The sequence below is a fragment of the Podarcis bocagei genome (assembly GCF_964188305.1).
Source record: "Podarcis bocagei genome assembly, chromosome: 12".
Classification (NCBI taxonomy): Eukaryota; Metazoa; Chordata; class Lepidosauria; order Squamata; family Lacertidae; genus Podarcis; species Podarcis bocagei.
The window spans coordinates 57,769,250-57,784,145 of NC_138137.1; the positions used below are offsets into that span (position 1 = coordinate 57,769,250).

At 47.1% G+C, this 14,896-nt stretch overlaps 1 protein-coding gene across 1 annotated transcript in view; it reads left to right on the forward strand.

Annotated features, from left to right (window-relative positions):
* The first annotated feature begins 8,967 nt into the window (after window positions 1-8,967).
* Window positions 8,968-14,896, forward strand: part of LOC308569641 (tumor necrosis factor receptor superfamily member 16-like) — a 48,392-nt gene continuing 42,463 nt past the window's right edge. The window contains exon 1 of the mRNA XM_081163800.1: window positions 8,968-9,872. Within this exon, the coding sequence (XP_081019926.1) occupies window positions 9,771-9,872 (102 nt within the window). The 5' untranslated portion in view covers window positions 8,968-9,770. The remainder of the gene's footprint in view (window positions 9,873-14,896) is intronic.

Below are 14,896 nucleotides of genomic sequence, written 5' to 3' on the forward strand. Positions count from 1 at the left end.
CGGAAGACAATCTTACTTGGCTATGAGGGATCGCCAAAGGAGAAGAAGAAGAAGTATTCATGTCGCTGAGCGCCTTAACTACACAGTTCCAGGAAAGATTGGCGATCAGTACGCAAGCAGAGCTCTTGCAGTGGCCAACTAGATGCCCCTTATGGGAAGCCCGAAAGCAGGACCTGAACACATCAGCGTAGAATTACAGAACTGTAAAATTGGAAGGGGTTCCCCAAGGTCATTTAGCCCAACCAGCTGCAATGCAGGAATCTTTGGCCGAACCTGAGACTCAAACCCACAACCCTGGGATTAAGAGTCTCATGGTCTCCCAACTGAGCTATCCACCATGAGCCAAGGTTAATGCATTTATTTTTGGAGTTTCCTGGACCTGAGTCCACCCTCCGTACCTGCGATTCCCAGCAGTGTTAGAAACTCGAATATATACAAGTTCATCGCCAAACGGCACCTTAAACCTAGGTGTATTTAATAATATATTGTATTTAATTATGGGGTATCAGAATTATGGGGTATCAGAAAAAAAGCAAAAAGCAGAGACATCACCTTGCCAACGAAGGTCCTTATAGTTCAAGGTCTGGTTTTCCCAGTAGTGATGTATGGAAGTGAGAGCTGGACCATAAAGAAGGCTGATTGCCGAAGAATGGATGCTTTTGAATTATGGTGCTGGAGGAGACTCTTGAGAGTCCCATGGACTGCAAGAAGATCAAACCTCTCCATTCGGAAGGAAATCAGCCCTGAGTGCTCACTGGAAGGACAGATCCTGAAGCTGAGGCTCCAAGACTTTGGCCACCTCAGGAGAAGAGAAGACTCCCTGGAAAAGACCTTGATGTTGGGAAAGATGGAGGGCACAAGGAGAAGGGGACGACAGAGGACGAGATGATGGGACAGTGTTCTCGAAGCTACCAGGATGAGTTTGACCAAACTGCGGGAGGCAGTGGAAGACAGGCGTGCCTGGTGTGCTCTGGTCCAGGGGGTCATGAAGAGTCGGACACAACTAAACAACTTAGCAACAACAACATCAGAATTTTTAGGGGGTTAACCAGGCTGGGATAGCTGGGGTAGCAGGCTTGTTGGTCTTTGAATGTCTGATGTAGATTTTTTTCAACTTCGTTGTTCTGTATGGGACAATGACAATAAAGATTATCGTATTGTGTCGTTACGGTCACTGCAACGAGGTGTCTAATGTGCCATTTCCCCCCAGTGAGAGTTGTTGTTGTTGTTGTTGTCAGTTTAATTTCTGTACCACTTTATAATTTAAAGGGGAGAGGGGACGAAAAGAGGTTTACAGCACATTAAAACATCACATAAAACCATCCAGAGTAACAGAAATTTCAAGCTTCAAGGAAAATATTTCAGGTGACATTTATTTATTCATGTTCTTAATTGATAGAGCCGCCCCATCGCAGAAGAACCCTCGGAGGGAAGTGAGGTGTAGTGGTTAGAGTGTCATACTAGGACCTGGGAGATCAGGGTTCAAATCCCCACTTGGTCCTGAAGCTCACTGGGTGACCTTAGAGTCAGGGACAGCCTCTTAACCTCCCTCACAGGGTCATTGTAGAGATTATTGTTTATTTTTATTGTTATTCATGTTTTTATATTGTATTTTATGCTGCTTTTACAATTAAGTGTTTTAAATTTGTTGTTAGCCGCCCTGAGCCCGGTTTTTGAACCAGGAAGGGCAGGGTATAAATATTATTATTATTATTATTATTATTATTATTATTATTATTATTATTATTATTATTATTATTAACTGGGGGGTGAACCACATACTCCTTGGACGAAAAGTTGGGAGATAAATGCAGGAATACATGGGCCTCACTCTGAGCTCTCTAGTGGGAGCATGGAATAAAAATGCAAGGAATAATATTATAATCACTTCACTTCCCTCCCCTCCCCTAAGGTAAAGGGACCCCTGACCATTAGGTCCAGTCATGGCCGACTCTGCGGTTGTGGCGCTCATCTCGCTTTACTGGCCGAGGGAGCCGGCATACAGCTTTCGGGTCATGTGGCTAGCATGACTAAGCTGCTTCTGGCGAACCAGAGCAGCGCACGGAAACACCGTTTACCTTCCCGCTGGAGCGGTACCTATTTATCTACTTGCACTTTGACGTGCTTTCGAACTGCTAGGTTGGCAGGAGCAGGGACTGAGCAACAGGAGCTCACCCCGTCGCGGGGATTCAAACCGTCGACCTTCTGGTATGCAAGCCCTAGGCTCTGTGGTTTAACCCACAGCGCCACCAGCGTCCCTTTCCCCTCCCCTACGCCCCTTTAAATTTCAATACATCCATTGAAAACTTTTATTTCTGCCACAGAGCGCTGTCAATCTCGTGATTTCATTCTGCCCCTAATAAAACCTGCTCTTTGCGTTACGCTCTCTTGCTGCGGTCTCGAACCCGCCACGGTTTCAGAGATGATTCACCGCTGCTGCGCTTTAATTTTGCAATCTGTTTTGTGCACCTCCAGGGAAGAGGAGCAAGATTATTATTTATTTTTTTAAAGAGAACGTCTTCGTGGCCAAGCACAGAGCGAGAAAACAAAGCGCCGTCCTCGATTCTCCTTATTGGCTTGCTTAAGTGATGAATCGCTTTCCCACGGAGATGCCTCGAAGCGATTAGCAATTTTAAAAAAACACGCCGAAAATTAAAAACACGCACATCAGCAATAAAAGCAAGCAGCAATTTCAATCCCAATACAAATACCGGCTGCGATTAAAATCTCCCTGGTTGGGAAAAAGGAAGGTGCCCTAAAGGCGCCGAACTGTCTACAACATGCAGAAGTAGGTCTCACTGATTCAGAGAGCCTTACTCCCAGGAAAGCAGGTATATTGGGTTGCAGTCTTGAAATGCCTGCTCTAGAAAAACCCCACTTATCTGGGAGTTAAGTCCCTCAGGATTCAATAGGACTCACTCACTTGTTTCTCCATTGCAGGGGGTTGGAATAGATGACCGCGGGGTACCCCTTCCATCCCTACTTTTCTGATTTGATTGCACTGTAAGGCTGCGCTCCGATACTGACATACTTAGGAGCAAGCCTCATTGAACTCAGTTGGATATACTTCTGAGTAGACCATTATCGGGTGACATGGAAAGGCTGCAATCCTATCCCTTCTCAAGGGAGCTTGCTTCTGAGTAGGCTTGCCTAGGCCTGTCCTAAGAATCAGGCCCCACAGAGCAGGATTAGGCAACCTAAGGCCCGGGGGCCAGATCCGGCCCAATCACCTTCTCTTTTTTTAAAAAATACTTTTTATTGAATGATTTTATGTTGCAAAAAAAACATTACAACCATACCACCACAAAATATAATTGAGAAATAAAAATTACATACATCAATATTTTGTTTGTTATTTCTTATTTACCGTCTTATTTCCTCCCAAACATTCCATACAAAACACACACACACGCAAAATAATAATAATGATAATAATGAAAATAACCCCCCCCCAGACTTCCGGGTTAGCGCCTCTGGCAATGGCGGATTTCCTCTGATCGGGAGGAATCCGCTCCGTGGAAATCAGGGTCTGGACCGCCACAGCAAGGCAGAGACCCACTAAAAACCACAGGCGGGAGAAGCCTGTGGACGTGGGATTTGGCTGGCACCTTTTGCGCCTCCTCTACTCGCGGAGAAACCCGGTTTCGGGGATCCGGAGCGACGTGGGGTGAGCGGCGCGGTGTTTCTAATCGACTGCTTCTTTCACAGAGTGAAGCCGCATTGCTGTTGCCGGAGAGCGCTGACTTTTTCCTGTGGACAATTGGACTTTAAACAACTACCCGTGAGTAGAACGGGAAATTGGATCTTTAAACATCTTAATTTGGGACCGAAACGGGAAGGTTTCAAACAGGAAGTCCGCCTTCCTCTTTTGTAAATAGATTGAAGCAAAGGCGCTGCAAGCTAAAGTCTTGGAAAGCCTCTTCTAAAGGATTAAATTTCCATCGGTTAAAACTACTAAACCCCCCTTGGAAGCAGGAGAAGAGGGGGGAAATTTTAGATTGCCTAAGCCTGCAGGAGAGAGAGTGAAGAAAGATAAATTACCACCGTTTTGAACCTGGGAACGGGCTGCCAGTAAGATCGACGTTTTGGGAAAGTTCATTGACTGTGAATAAAACGTATGTTGACAGACAGTTAAATAAGAGAAATATATTGTTTCCATTGTTTCCTTTCGCACCTAAAAAGGAGCAAAAGGAGCTGAAAATTGAAACTAATTTTGTTGCTGGATCTGCGTTTAAAAGGATGGATAAAATTGAAATTGTTTCCTCTAGAGGGAGCTTTTGAACTGTTGCAGGAGTGGAGCTGGGGAATTTTCCAGCTGCAGAGATTAAAGACCGTGAGAATCAGAGATTGACCTTGGACAAGAATGCCGACAGAAGAAGCCTTAGTGATTGCATTTTGCAAGATAAGTGCTTTATTGGAACAGCTTCATGAGAAGACGGATGTGATGACTACTAAAATTGATAATTTGGGACAAAAAATGACTGATTTGGGACAAAAAGTGAATACCTATACAGAAACTACTCAGGAATCGATTCAGGAATCCACTTTGACATGGCAAGTTGTGGAGAAGACGAGGGAGAAAGCTGTTGTTGAACCTCAAGTAATACAAGTGGAGAGAGCCCCAGCCGTTCAGAGGCAATTTGATGAATATAAGCTGTTGCCTTCTACGATTGAATTTAGAGAAAGCCAGATTTGGAGGGATGGAGTCCCGCTTGGATTGGAGAAGGAAAGTTCGATAGATCCCCTTATGCAGGGATGCTCTGGCTTTTGGGATCTGGATTTGGGTCAGGGGGAGATTGGAGTTGTGGGGGCCTTTAGCTTTGGAGGGATTTTGAAACACGCTCTGAAATATCTTATGGACTTTAGTTTTGACTATGGAGAATGGGCTGACCTGTTGAGAAGGAATAAAGACATTGTTAGGTTGGAGTTTCCCTGAGATCTACTCCTCAGCGCCAAAGGAAGGAAATTAAGAACAAGATCAGCAGAAGATAAAGTTAAGTGCATGTATAAATATGAAGAAGATCTGCAGAAGGGACATGGAAAAGAGTTAAGAGCCTCAGACAGAAGATCACCAGGTTGATGGACTATATGGAATTGATAGAAACGACTGACAGAATCCGAGACCAGGGAGAAGAGACGGTGATAGAAGATTGGAAAAAAGTTTAAAATTTATTTAGAGAAATATTGTAAAATTAATGAGTGTTAGAAAAATGTTGGAATGAAATTACATGGCTTTAGTAGAAACGTTATAAGGAGTTAAGTTCAAATAAGTTTTAGGGTTTTAATGGTAAGATAAGGTTAAAATAAATCAAGACAATTAAATGACAGAAAACAGTGAAAGATGGAAAGGATTTGCTGAAATAATTAATAACTAGAATACAAAAAAGGGAGGTGTGAGGAGGTCGATGAAACAAGTTAATGAAAGACAAAGATATGGAAATATTGGATGTGTTTTTAATTGCTTTTGCTTTTGTTTTTGTTTTGATGTATTGTGTCTTTTTTATGTATTGTAATGTATTGATTTGTATTGTTTACTTTTTCTCTTTTTTTACTTCTTTCTGTAATCTTTAAACTTGTAATAAATATTATTTTAAAAAAATAAATAAAATAATCCCCCACCCCTTTATCTTACACCCCTTCTCAATCCTGCCCGCGGACGGTCCGGGAATCAGCGTGTTTTTACATGAGTAGAATGTGTCCTTTTATTTAAAATGCATCTCTGGGTTATTTGTGGGGTATAGGAATTCGTTCATATTTGCCCCCAAAATATAGTCTACCCCCCCACAAGGTCTGAGGGACAGTGGACCGGTCCCCTGTTGAAAAAGTTTGCTGAGCCCTGCCATAGAGCTCAGTGAGGTTTACTTAGGAGTAGGCAGATTGTGCTGTGAGTGGCGCACAAAAACACACACACACCCTTTGGAACGCAGCCATTGCTCTAATTTGTTAACACCTCTTAATAACTGCGGCATCTTCAAAGAGATTTAAAACACAGAATCCTAAATCAAGCAGAAGAGAGGCAAATTTGGCTCCTGATGTTTTTGGCTTTCTTTGTTGTTGTTGTTTAGTCGTGTCTGACTCTTCGTGACCCCCTGGACCAGAGCACGCCAGGCACTCCTGTCTTCCACTGCCTCCCGCAGTTGGGTCAAACTCATGCTGGTAGCTTCGAGAACACTATCCAATCATCTCGTCCTCTATCATCCCCTTCTCCTTGTACCCTCCATCTTTCCCAACATCAGGGTCTTTTCCAGGGAGTCTCCTCTTCTCCTGAGGTGGCCAAAGTCTTGGAGCCTCAGCTTCAGGATCTGTCCTTCCGGCAGCGGCGTAGCGTGAGTTGTCAGCACCCGGGGCAAGGCAAGTAATTTGCGCCCCCCAACCCCTAACCTGCGAGTTGCCGCTGGCGCTGCCGCGCAAACAACGCTGCTTGCCCGGAGGAGGATGGAGGCAGAAGCAGCCGCCGCCTGTGGCTGGGCCGAGGGGATGGCGGCGGCGGCAGGGTGCAGAGGCTGCCCGTGCCCGGCCAGGCATCAGTGGCGGCGTCGGCGCTGCTGCAGCGGCTGCTCCTCCTGCGAGCAGTGAGCGGAGCGCAGCCACAGCGACGGCGGGGGCGCGCGCGCTAGGGCGCAAGACTGGCGGTGGCGGCGGGGAGCCCGGCGGAGGAAGGAACTTGTCCCTTCCCTCTGGACTCGCGCCCCCCCAGATGTTGCGCCCGGTGCGGCCGGCACCCCTGGCACCCCCCACGCTACGCCACTGCCTTCCGGTGAGCACTCAGGGCTGATTTCCTTCAGGATGGAGAGGTTTGATCTTCTTGCAGTCCATGGGACTCTCAAGAGTCTCCTCCAGCACCAGAATTCAAAAGCATCCATTATTCGGCGATCAGCCTTCTTTATGGTCCAGCTCTCACTTCCATACATCACTACTGTGGTACCTCGGGTTAAGTACTTAATTTGTTCCGGAGGTCTGTTCTTAACCTGAAACTGTTCTTAGTCTGAAGCACCACTTTAGCTAATAGGGTCTCCTGCTGCTGCTGCGCTGCCGGAGCACAATTTCTGTTCTCATCCTGAAGCAAAGTTCTTAACCTGAATCACTATTTCTGGGTTAGCGGAGTCTGTAACCTGAAGCGTATGTAACCTGAGGTACCACTGTACTGTGAAAACCACAGCTTGAACTATATGGACCTTTGTTGGCAAGGCGATATCTCTGCTTTTTAAGATGCTGTCTAGGTTTGTCATTGCTTTTCTCCCAAGACTGCCTCTAAACGGGAGGTCCCATCAATTTGTGTGTGAAAGCAGCAGTGCCGTATTTAAAGGTAAAGGGATCCCTGACCATTAGGTCCAGTTGTGACCGACTCTGGGGTTGCGGTGCTCATCTCGCTTTATTGGCCGAGGGAGCCGGCATACAGCTTCCATGTGGCCAGCATGACTAAGAATGGATGCTTTTGAATTATGGTGCTGGAGGAGACTCTTGAGAGTCCCATGGACTGCAAGAAGATCAAACGTATCCATTCTGAAGGAAATCAGCCCTGAGTGCTCACTGGAAGGACAGATCCTGAAGCTGAGGCTCCAATACTTGGGCCACCTCATGAGAAGAGAAGACTCCCTGGAAGAGACCCTGATGTTCGGAAAGATGGAGGGCACAAGGAGAAGGGGACGACGGAGGACGAGATGGTGGGACAGTGTTCTTGAAGCTACCAGCATGAGTTTGACCAAATTGTGGGAGGCAGTGGAAAACAGGAGTGCCTGGAATGCTCTGGTCCAGGGGGTCACGAAGAGGCGGACACGACTAAATGACTAAACAACAACAACAATTTATGGACCTAACAGGCAGTGGCGTAGCGTGGGGGGTGCCAAGGGTGCCGGCCGCACCGGGCGCAACATCTGGGGGGGGGCGCGAGTCCAGAGGGAAGGGACAAGTTCCTTCCTCCGCCAGGCTCCCTGCAGCCACCGCCAGCCTTGCGCCCTAGCGCATGCGCGCCCCCCGCCGCCGCTGCGGCTGCGCTCCACTCACTGCTCGCAGGAGCAGCCGCTGCAGCAGCGCCGACGCCGCCACCGACGCCTGGCCGGCACGGGCAGCCTCCGCACCCTGACGCGCCACCGGGCCTCGCCGCGCCCTGCGCTCCCCAAAAACCTCCGAGAGGAAGCCTCTCGCCAGCGGGTTAAGAGGCTTTCGGTTTCGTCAGCAAGTTTGGCGGGCTTGCTCATGAGTAAATGAGTGGTGGATCATCCCCCTAAGGGTGTGTGTGTGTGCTAAAGAAATGCTTCCAGTTTAAGTTCTTTGTTACGCTGAATGTTTATCTTTTAAAGATACATAGTAATAATAAAAATAAATGAGAAAAACAAAAGGCGTTGGATTTTGCTGTGCATGGTGCCCTTTGGGAACTGGCAAGGTGGGTTTTGAAGCTACTGCTGCAGAGTAGCGTAGCGTGGGGGGTGCAGGGGGGCCCGGCCGCACCGGCCGCACTGGCCGCAATATCTGGGGGTTAGGGTTAGGGGCGCAAATCCACTGGTTAGGGGGCGCAAATTACTTGCCTTGCCCCGGGTGCTGACAACCCACGCTACGCCACTGCTAACAGGTCGATACACAACACAAAACACTGTTGCTGTATGTAGGTTTTATTATTTTTTTTTTAATGTTATATTTTGGAAATGTGCATCCAGGGTTTTTTTCCGCTTTAATTTTTTTGAGGGCCCCAAGAGAGTGGGACCCTAAGCTAGAGCTTGTTTAGCTTATAGTAAATACGGTACTGCTGCTTTCACACACAAATTGATGGATGCGCTTGAAGAAGCGCAATTGCCCTGATCCTGAAGTGCTGTCCGTATGTTTCCTGGTTTTTTGTTTTTTTAAATAATAATTTAGGGAGGTGGGAGAGAAAGACGGAGGAAGAGAGAGGCAGGAGGGGGAAGAGAGGGAGGAAAAGGAGGCGAGGCCGGGCGCGCCCACCTCTGGGAGGAGACGGGCGAGTCAGCCGCCAGGGAGCGCGTGTTGGAGAAGGGGCGCGTCCCCGGCCGTTGCAGCAGCTGCTCCTTTGCGGGGCTTGCGAGGAGGAGGCGGAGAAGAAGACGAAAAAGAAGGAGCCGGGAAGGAAGCAGAAAGGAACCCGCTCTCAGCCTCGCCAGCCCCGGGCGAACTTCCACGGTGCCAGAGAGATCCGGGGAGGAAAACAGCTGCGCAACGCCCAGCGAGGGATCCAGCAAGCGACTCTGCGCCCTTTTTGTTCTCCTCCTCTCCTCGTTTATCTTCTGCAAAACTGCAAGCCTTCCTCCTCGGGGAAGAAAGAGGCTCGGCTCCTCCTGCGCGCGCCGACGCCTCTGGAGCAACATCTGGAGCGACTTTCCGGCCTCCCCAGATGCCAAACGCAGCTCCGCGCTCGCTCTCCCCAGAGGCCGCTTCGTTTTAGCAGTTGGGTTGCCTTTATATTTTTTTTTAATTGGGAGAGAGAGAAAGAGAGAAGGAAAGAAAGAAAGAAAGAAGGAGGGACAGGAAGGGACAAATCTGTACTCCTCTTTGGGGAGAAAAGTGCGTCCCGTTTCCCTGCGATTGCAGAGCGCGCTCTCTACCCAAATTTTTGGACCGCGAGAAACGTTTGGTGGTTGGTACACTTGTTAAGCAGTGGGCGGGAGGGGGCTCTGTATTTATTTATTTATTTACCCCCCCCCCAAAAAAAACACAACCACACCCATTAAGAAAAGAGCGGTTGTGCATTCGGATCGAAGCATTCCTAGCTTGCATTAAAAAAGAAAAAGAAATATATCTATAATTGAGGGGCGTGCAAGATGCATTTCCAAGAAAGAGTCTCTGGTGAAACGGACGTGAAAGTGAGCAGAGCCACCTTTACCTGCCTTCTGCTGCTGCTGCTCCAATCCCTCCCTGCTCAGGTGAGTCTTGCCTTTGTCTTCCTATTACTAACGCAGCTTTCGTCTTCCACGCGGTTCCTGCGCTGTTGCAAGCGGGGGGTTGGGCTGGATGACCCTTGGGGTTCCCTTGCAGCTTCGCAATTCTAGGATCCTGCTCTCTCCTCCTCCTCCTCCCCCCCACCGGAGCTTATTCCCCCCCCCCTTCCAATTAATTCCGTGCCGTTTCGACCCTTGGAAACTTGGATATTTGGGCGATATTTGGGTTCGGGTGGGTGAAGATCTTTGCGCGCCCTTCGCTCCTTGGAAAACAACCACCGCTTGGATTTGAAAGTTGATCTCTCCAAAGGAAATGAAGGGGGACTTGCGCGCTTTCTCGGGAGTAAGCCGCGCTCTTCCAGAGGATCTCCGTCTTCAAGGAAGGGCGTGGCTGGGCTGTGTCCGGACAGGGACTTGACGATGAGTTTGAATTTGGCTGATGCAGTTGGTCCGTGTTTTTTTTGATATATATATATTGTGTGTGTGTGTGTGTGTGTGTGGGCGTTTGTTTAAAGTGCACGAGTTTGGAGAAATAGTTTTTAGGAGCAGCAGCGAGCTAGTTTCCCAGCACACGCGCAAACTTGGATTTAAGAGGCTTGGAGCTTCTTTCGGATGGCCTGAAAGAGTGCCTCTGAGCATAAATAAGAGCGCGTTGCTCTCAGCCTGGAGTAGCGTGCACCAAACGCCTCTCCTGACCCTCATAACTGGGGCTGGGTGTTTAAAATGCGAGAGTACTGCTTAATCTCTCTAATCGCACAAAATTTATGTACTGCTTGATTGTTGAAAAAATAATCTCAAAGCTGTTTACAAATGAAAAGAGATAAAACCAAAAAAGAAAAGGCAGCAACAGTAATTTAAAGCTAAAGGATAACAATAGACTAAAAACAGATGAGAAAAAAAACCAAAACAAATTATGATTTGGTGGCATTCATTTCCCTAGCACTTACTGTGCAGATTTTGTTTTTGCCATCCGCAAAGTTATTTTGTATTGTTTTAGTATTATTTATTACAGTGGTACCTCGGGCTACATACGCTTCAGGTTACATACGCTTCAGGTTACAGCCTCCGCTAACCCAGAAATAGTGCTTCAGGTTAAGAACTTTGCTTCAGGATGAGAACAGAAATCGTGCTCCGGCGGCACGGCGGCAGCAGGAGGCCCCATTAGCTAAAGTGGTGCTTCAGGTTAAGAACAGTTTCAGGTTAAGAACGGACCTCCGGAACGAATTAAGTACTTAACCTGAGGTACCACTGTAGATATATATGCCACCCTTCTTCAAAAGATATCACAAGATTAAAAGGGGGGGGGCAAAGTACAACAGCCCTGTGAGGCCGGCCAGGCTTGCAGCTGGCTCCGAAGCTTGGGCAATTTATTTCACTGCCCCACACCCTCTGGGAAAAGGGTGATAAGGTCTCAGTTCTCCAGAACTTCTTGAATTCTTTCGAACTGCTGGCTTCTAAAGGACTTGTCACCAGGTGGAGGAGACTGAGAGAGAGAGAGGAAACAGGCCCCCCGTGCCAGCCTTAGAGTACTAAAAACACATTCACCAGTGGTGAGAGGGTGTTTTCCTGGGAAATCCATACTCTCTACTTGAGATCTCAAAATATAAAACAGTTGCCCTTTAAGTTACCCAGTCAGCTTTGCTTTTGGGGTGATGGAAAGTAAAAGAGGGACCCTTCCTTTTCTCTGTCCCCACTTTTGCATAGATGAGGCTGTTTCGCATGCATTGCGTCGGGATCTGTGTTCGAGAAGGGACAGAGATTTACCTCTGGCGTTTTCGCTGTGCATTTTGCAGTTTTTATGTTGTGATTTTGCGTTGTGAACCTCTCTGAGATCCGCGGGCAAAGGGTGGCATGCAAATTTAATGCATAATAATATTTTGTATGCAATCTGGTTAGGTATTTCTAGGTATGATTGCTCCTGGTGCTTTTTAGTGACAGCAAATGCAAGGATCCTAAATTTTGGCCCTTGGCAGAAGGGTCTACAATTGCACAAAACTCTGCAGTTTTATGATTCTGTGCAGTTCCACGATTCCCCAGTAAAAAGGGGAAGGGCTAGGGGGAAACAAGATCAAGAGTTTGAATTCCCAACTTCACCTTGGACTTCCAGCCCACCACTGCAGCTCAGACTTGGTTCGCCTGTTGTGAAATGTGAGCAGCAGTGGCCTACCTCACAGGTACAGATAGGTAGCCGTGTTGGTCTGCCATAGTCAAAATAAAAAAATTCCTTCCAGTAGCACCTTGAAGACCAACTAAGTTAGTTCTTGGTATGAGCTTTCGTGTGCATGCACACTTCTTCAGATACACTGAAACAGAAGTTGCCAGATCCTTCTATATAGTGAGAAGGTGGGGAGGGGTATTACTCAGAAGGGTGGTGGGAATGGGAGATTGGCAGATAGCTGAGATGAGCCTGTTGACGACTCTTAACGACTGTAATAGGTCTTACAGGAAAAGGCAATGGGTGAGAAGGTGAGAAATGGCTTAGTCATGTATAATGAGATAAGAATCCAATGTTTTGTGATAAGAATCACAAAACAGAGAAACCAGTAGGAGAACACTTCAATCTCCCAGGACATTCTATACAAGATCTCAAAGTAGCTGTTTTACTACAAAGGAATTTCAGAAATAGACTGGAAAGAGAAGCTGCTGAATTGCAACTCATTACCAAACTTAAAACCATGGAGAGACCTGGTCTGAACAGAGACATTGAATTCTTATCTCATTATACATGACTAAACCAGGGTTATTGTGAGACTCGAGGCTGCAATTATATTTACGTTTAACCTGGCCGTGAAGCCCATTCGTGTGGCTTTACTTCCGCAGTGGTATTTAGGGAGTTGTGCTACGGATTAAATAGCATGTTAAAGTCCTAAGCATCCTTTTTGGGAGCAAGTTCTGTCGTTTCTGCTCTGTATATGTGATTTAAATCGGTCTGTACAAGTGTATGATGACCAAGGAATCTTGGGGAAAGAGCCTGCAGTCTTTTCAGCTGCCCAGTATCTTCGACTCGCCTTCGTCTTACTTATTGGTTAATTGGTTATAGCAGGCACATCCAACTCACAAGATTATGATTATGATTTATTATTTGTACCCCACCCATCTGGCTGAGTTTCCCCAGCCACTCTGGGCGGCTTCCAACAAAGATTAAAAATACAATGAAACATCAAACTTTTAAAAACTTCCCTAAACAGGGCTGCCTTCAGATGTCTTCTAAAAGCCAGAGAGTTGTTTATTTCCTTGACATCTGATGGGAGGGCGCCACCACCGAGAAGGCCCTCTGCCTGGTTCCCTGTAACCGCACTTCTCGCAGGGAGGGAACCGCCAGAAGGCCCTCGGCGCTGGACCTCAGTGTCTGGGCAGAATGATGGGGAGACTGTGATCTATATAAATCTGCATTTAAAAAATGGCAGTGTCCTACCCAGAGTGGTTGAGGTTGAGCTTTTGGGGAGGGTGAGGGGGGTGGAGGGCGGATACATTCATTCCACATCTTCTTTAATCACGAGATCAAAAAGTATCCTGCGATCTACCGCAATCTCCAGGGAATCTACCTGTCGACCGGTTGGACATCACTGGGAGCCAGTGTGGTGTAGTAGTTAAGAGCAGTGGACTCGTAATCTGGTGAACCGGGTTCGATTCCCCGCTTCTCCACATGCAGCTGCTGGGTGACCTTGGGCCAGTCATACTTCTTTCAAGTCTCTCAGCCCCACTCACCTCACAGAGTGTTTGTTGTGGGGGAGGAAGGGAAAGGAGAATGTTAGCCGCTTTGAGACTCCTTAGGGTAGTGATAAAGCGAGATATCAGATCCAAACTCCTCTTCTTCTACTGGGTTATAGTATTTCACGCTGTAATGGCTTTCGACGGCAGTGTTAGAAACTCATATATGTAAGCTAGGTGCCAAATGGCCCTTTAAGCCAAGGTTTGCAGTCGCCAAAATGGAAGGTCCAGTTACCATTTTGAGGCAAAACAGCTCTCAAGTCTGATTTTTCAAAGGATGGACTGACTGTGATTGATTGTCAGTTAAACATCTGGCTCAGTTCAGATTGCTAACTTGAGCTCGGTTAAGAGCTTTGAGAACTTAAAGAAGAAAAATCGCTTGATCCAGGGACAGTCCACATATATATTGGCCTATTCCGACCTCTTTTTCTTAATGGTGAGACGGACAGTTCATAACGTAAGAATATTCTTCACAACTGTGAGCAGGGCAATGGGGTGGGGAGGACAAGCAGCAACGATATGATACAATACAATACAATACAATACAATACAATACAATACAATACAATACAATACAATACAATATCTTTATTGTCATTGTCCCATACAGAACAATGAAATTGAAAAATCTACATAAGACATTCAGAAACTCCTAAAAACTCTGAAACCCCATTTTAAAATACAGTGGTACCTCGGGTTACATACGCTTCAGGTTACATACGCTTCAGGTTACAGACTCTGCTAACCCAGAAATAGTGCTTCTGGTTAAGAACTTTGCTTCAGGATAAGAACAGAAATCGTGCTCCGGCGGCGCGGCAGCAGCTGGAGGCCCCATTAGCTAAAGTGGTGCTTCAGGTTAAGAACAGTTTCAGGTTAAGTACAGACCTCCGGAACAAATTAAGTACTTAACCCGAGGTACCACTGTACTGCGTTTAAAACCAGAATTGCATTTGGGTAGAAACGATTAACTATAACATTGTTCCCTGCTCCTGCTCAGGCTGCACAGAAAAAGGATTTTGGTTCCTGAAATCCATTCCGATTGTGCAGATCAGATACAACCGATAGAATTCTACAGGATGTGGGATTAGGGTATGGAAACATCCAAGGATCCCCAGCTGGTGGAGACGTCAAGCAACATCCTGTCTCCCGGGCGTCTCGACTTGGCCGAGAGCCAGGTGCAAAAGGCGCCTGGCGAATTCCGAACACACTGCTGGACTACATGAGCCACTGGCCTGATCCTGCAGGAAATGAGAAGGGAGATGAGGGAAGAATGATGCAATTATGTCCATTCTTTATCC